This window comes from Pteropus vampyrus, unplaced genomic scaffold (genome assembly GCF_000151845.1).
Source record: "Pteropus vampyrus isolate Shadow unplaced genomic scaffold, Pvam_2.0 Scaffold247, whole genome shotgun sequence".
NCBI lineage: Eukaryota > Metazoa > Chordata > Mammalia > Chiroptera > Pteropodidae > Pteropus > Pteropus vampyrus.
Genome location: NW_011889028.1, coordinates 903,510 through 908,744, shown reverse-complemented (window position 1 = coordinate 908,744; position 5,235 = coordinate 903,510). Strand labels below are relative to the sequence as shown.

General features: G+C 48.8%; 1 protein-coding gene across 7 annotated transcripts in view; it reads left to right on the top strand.

Annotated features, from left to right (window-relative positions):
• The first annotated feature begins 6 nt into the window (after positions 1–6).
• The window catches only part of PALB2 (partner and localizer of BRCA2), an 18,288-nt gene continuing 13,059 nt past the window's right edge, over positions 7–5,235 (top strand). For 5 of the 7 annotated variants that reach the window (XR_002776092.1, XR_002776093.1, XM_023520098.1 and 2 more), the window contains exons 1-4: positions 7–134; positions 1,670–1,729; positions 1,862–1,964; positions 3,781–4,460. Coding sequence is in view for 5 of the 7 variants with exons in the window: in XM_023520098.1 (XP_023375866.1) it covers positions 87–134; positions 1,670–1,729; positions 1,862–1,964; positions 3,781–4,460 (891 nt within the window). In the remaining 2 variants the exon portion in view is untranslated. The other 2 variants (XM_011374435.2, XM_023520099.1) reach the window with 2 other exon arrangements.

The window sequence follows — 5,235 nt, the reverse complement described above, 5'->3', positions numbered from 1 at the left end:
TTGGCGGGGCTCCTCCCGTGCCCGGGGTCGGCAGCGGCAGCCCCGGGGCCAGCGGCAGATACTCTTCTCGTTCGGCCGCCGGCCCGATGGAAGAGGCTCCCGGAAAGCCCCTCAGCTGTGAGGAGAAGGAAAAGGTGCCGAGGTCGCGGGGAGGGCTGGCGCGGAGCTCTGACCTCCTTCCCGGGGTTCTAGGCCGGCGCGTGACCCCTGCCGTCCGGGGCGGCTCTGACCTCTGACCTCCGCCCTTTGGCCCGAGGGTCCCGGGGAGAGCGGAGGTGGAAGCGCAGCTGCATCCGGGCACCGATGCCCCGGTTGGCACCGCCCTGGCTTCTCCCCCTGCACCCTTTAAATCTCCTCACGGTCTGATCCTGCAGATCCGTTCGGGGTGCGGAGGGGTGCGGTTGCCTCTCTAGCCCCCGGAAGTAATGTGTGTCCTTTGGAACGGGGTATGCCCTGCGGGGTCCTGCGGCGTCCCTCTTCTCCCAGTCCGACATCCGTGTTAGCACGTTTACCTACCATTTTTTTTTTTTTTAAGTTCTGTACAGTAGCCTGTAGTATGGAGGCGCCATCGTTTCTTTACGTCTTAGTCTGCCGAGAGGCTGAGCTCATTCCCGCTTTTGCTTCTACGACAATGCCAGTGTTTTCTCTAACTGCCCCTTTCCGTGCCACCTTGTGCTTGGGCCGATGACTTTGGCGTGAACTCCTTTGTGCCGGCGGCTCCAGGCCTTGCGCCCTGCCCTTGATGCTCATGAACTCCTCAGCCCTCTTATCCCAGTGGGGGTGAGAAAAGGCACTTACAAGGCAAGATGAACTGCCAGATACCGACAAGCGTGGTGCCGAATAGGACACCGCGAGAGCGGTCTAGCGCGGATTTGAAAGCGCGGACTGCGGCTAGACTGCATGGGTTAGTCCATGAACTGTGTGGTCTTGGACAAACTGCTTTGCCTCTGGTCTTCCCTCGCCATCTCCTTCCTCCTCTGAGTCTGGGTTCAAATGGTGGTCCTCAGCAACATCTCCCTGGCCACCCTACCCAAGGAAGCCCACTCCCACAATGCGGGGCTCTCACATTGCCCTGGTTATCCAGGTATCGGTAACCATGTGAAATCATCTCATTTGTTTGTTTTCTTGTTATCGGTATCATTCACCACATGTAACTGTATATCTAGCACCTGGAACGACAACTGATACATAGGGGTGTCATCTGTTTCCAGGTGCTAGAGATACCTGGGCCAATAACTTGAGGGCTCCTGCTACCCTCCAGGAACTCACGGTGTGGGCGGCAAACAAGTGAACAGACAGCTTGGTATAATAAGTACTGTGATAAAGGAAGCACAGGGGAGCTCTGGGGTGTCTATCCTGGATTTGGAGAAGGACTTAGAAATCTACTCCAGGAAAATGGGTATCTAAACTGAGACTTGAGGAATCGGTAGGCACGAGCAAGGTGAGCTGGGAGGCAAGTGACAGGGACAGCCTGCACAGAGCTTCTGAGACAGCAGAGGGCTGGGTGCTTCGTGAGAACTGGGAGCAGGATGGGCCAGCTTTGCTCCCTCTGCTGCCTCGTGCCGAGGGGCCCGCGGAGCATGGCACACTCGCGTCTGGCAGGCTCTGTACCCTGTCCTCCGACTCCTGTCCACCTGCTCAGTATTGTCTGGTGTTTTTCTTCTTCCAGTTGAAGGAAAAATTAGCATTCTTGAAAAGGGAATACAGCAAGACGTTGGCCCGCCTTCAGGTAAGTCGTTCTTATTCTCCGACGTGGAGGTATTGTAGTACCAGCTATAGAAAAACAATTTTTCATAATGAAGTTTTAAAAAACTTTTTTCCCCGTTAAATTTATTCTGTGAGCTGATTTTGCTTTCTCTAGCGTGCCCAAAGAGCTGAGAAGGTCAAGAATTCTATTCAGAAAACTGTGCAAGAACAAGACTGTTTGGTCCAGCAGGAAGACTCAGCACAGCTAACCCACTCAGGTAAAGCTAGCCCGTTCTCTTATGCTTGCATTCGTATTCATTTCCCTGGCATGTGTGGCTGTGGTTCTTTTTCTCACGGGAGAGAAGGATGCAGTAGACTCTTTAAGGTGTCCAATTTGACAGTTCTTTGTATATTCACAAGATTGTGCAATCATCATCACTGTCTAATTCCAGACTGTTTTCACCGTCCCCGGAGAAATCCCGTACCCATCCCGCCCCTAATCCCTGGCCACCACTAATCTACTTTCTGTTTCCATGCATTAACTTGTTCTGGCCATTTTATTATATAAGAGGAACCATGCAGTGGGTGGCCTTGTGTGACTAGCTCTTTCCCTTAGCATAGTGTTCTCAGAGGTCACCCACCCGAGCATTCATCCAGGCATGCACCAGCACTCACCCCCTCTTACAGCTGAACGACGGTCCACTGTGCAGGTGTTCCATAAGTCATCCAGTCTTTAGGTGGTGGGCATTTGGGTTGTTTCTACTTTTTGGCTCTTAGGAATTTGGGCCATTAGGCTACAGCGAACATTCACGCGTAGACGTTCGCGTAGCCGCGTTTTCGTTTCTCGGGGGTGTGTAGCTGGGAGTGGACTTGCTAGGTTGTATGGGAACCGTTCCCGTCTTTGAGGCATCAGCACAGTTTCCTGCAGCAGCTGCGCATCATGCTTCCCCCTGCAGCGCAGAAGGGCTCTGGGTTCTCTGCAGCCTCATCGGTTCTCACGATCTCACTGTGGTTCTGATCTGCATTTCCTAGTGAGTAATGATGTTGAGCATCTTTTCGTGTGCTTGGAGGCCATTTTTATATCTTCTTTGGAGAAATGTCTATTCGAGTCCTTTGCCAGTATTTTAATTAGGTCATTTGTCTTTTCATTCTGGGGTCTAAAAATTCTTCATGTGTCGTAGCTATTCAGCCCTTATCAGATACATGGTTCGCGACTACTTCCCATTCTGTGAACAATAAACTACACTTTCAGTTGAATCGTTTACATAGGCGCTCTTTTCCCCACCCAACTTTTGAAATTATATTTCTTGCTTAATTATTGGAAAGATTTTTTTAATTAAATTTCTACGTATGGACAGAGAGAAAAACATGTCTGACTGGAAATACTCTGAAAAACTGGTCTTTTCTCATTGATGCTTAGGTAATTTGTAATCATAAAATTGGAGGCTATTGAAATAGAAAAGAGATACTAAAATTATTTAAGCCAAAAAAAGACATGAAATAAAAAATAAAATGAAATATGGAGGAAATGGGGGGACATTGGTCAAAGGGTACAGAGTTTCACTTACGCAGAGGAAGTTCTGGAGATCTGATGTATATAGCAAGCACGGAGATGACAGGTAATACCACGTGTGTATTGTATACTTGAAATTTGCTCAGGATTTAAGTGTTCTCACCACACGCACAAAAAAGTATGTGAAATGAAGGATATGTAATTAACTTGATTATTTCATTTCACATGCATTTCACAGTATATTTATATATCCGAACATCGCATTGTAAAACTGATCCATATACAATTTTTGTCGGTTGTACCTTAAAGTTGGCAAAAAAACTAAAAAGATCACCGCAATGAAGAGTAGATAACCTTTTTGTTTAAAAAAATCATTTTTTTCTAGCACAATCGTATTTGTTTACATTTACTTAAAATTATTATAGTTTATTGGATTGTTCAAAACTTGAATTTTGTTCTGCCTGAATGAAATACCATTAACTCTAAATATTTGGTGATATTTATATATAGTATTTTAAAATAAATACAGAGTACTTTGGTTTCTAAAGAGAAATAGTAATCCCGTAATTTTTTCTCCTCAGAGCACAAAACTGAAGTATCTTCGTGTGACACGTTACGCATCAACACCCACCTCAGTGGAGAAACTGCGGACGCTGAGCCTGAGTCTTCTGTCGCTGGACTCGGCCCAGTGGAAGGGCTCCAGGGACAGAGAAGAGACGACACCCAGGAACTCCCCGCCCTCAGGCTCCATGGCTCTGACGGTGAGAAAAGGCAGAGGAAGCTGCTGGCGAGAAGGCGGCAGCAGGAGGGAGCATCTGTTTCACAAGAGGGAGGCTCTTGCTTTGACTCCGATTCGCGTGTGCTCTCTGGAAAACGACTAAAAGAGCAAGAAGACGCCAAGAGAGGGGACCCCGGGACCCCTGAAACCGGAATCAGAAGTGGCCTTCCAAGGCCTGCGTCTGATGTTCCAGATTCTCGAGCGCCGGTTACAGAAACGAGCGGAGGGAGTGTGTTAACGTCCCCACCTGCCAAACCGCAGGGCGGCGTGGATGCCCCCGTGATAGGAAGTCACTGCTCCCCGGCGGCTCCGCTTCCTTGGCCCGCCCCAGCAGAGAGCGGTCACACTCAGTGCCTTCAACATCAGCCTTCTGAAAGCGCCTCTGAACTTACTGCTCCCGGTTTAGAAGACATTAGCCCTACCTCACCTGTAACCATAGAGGCACACTACAAAAAAGAGGCTGTCTCTGCAGGTGACCCAGAGATAAATAAAGCTTCGGGTGCAAGCGGCCGGCTGCCTACAAGCCCTAACTTAGAGGCAGATGATGTACGTCCTGTAGATGAACTCTCTTATGATACCTTACTGGCAAATAATGACCAACACCTAAAAGAACAGAACTGCACAGAGAAGTGTCCAGAATCCTCCAGTAATGCTCCTGACGGCAGAACTGAAAGTCTTCAGGAAGACGAAGGTCTCAGTCGAGCTGAGAGTCTTGGCCTAGAAGGAGTCTCTCCTGTTCCTACAGGAAACCAAACACATTCTTGCACAGCACTCGAAGGCCTTCTTTTCCCAGCAGAATATTATGTTAGAATAACACGACGCATGTCAAGTTGCCAGAGGAAGGGAGCCCTGGAGGCTGTCATTCAGAGTCATTTGGGTGTCAGAAAGAAAGGGTTTAAAAATGCAAATAAGGAAGCTGCTACAAATGTGAACTTTTCCAATGGAGACGCTAACCAAAGCGAAATTAGGATGTCTGATCCATCCCCACGACGGCCAAGTTCAAGTCCTTTTCAGAAACTTCCCTCAGCAACTGAGATCAGCTCTCCCGCTGGGCCCCCTAAAAATGACTTCTTTGAGAAGGCGGTTACCCAGCCATCTGGTAGGAGACGCAGAGGAAAAAGGAAGTCAGTCCGCACCCCTACATTAGATCATCAGGGACCGCCTTTGCACTCTTCTGGGACATCAGGTGCTAATAGGCCCAAGCGAGACGTCGCTGTGCACAAAGATCAGGATGAAAAAGCAATTGTCCATGGTAAGA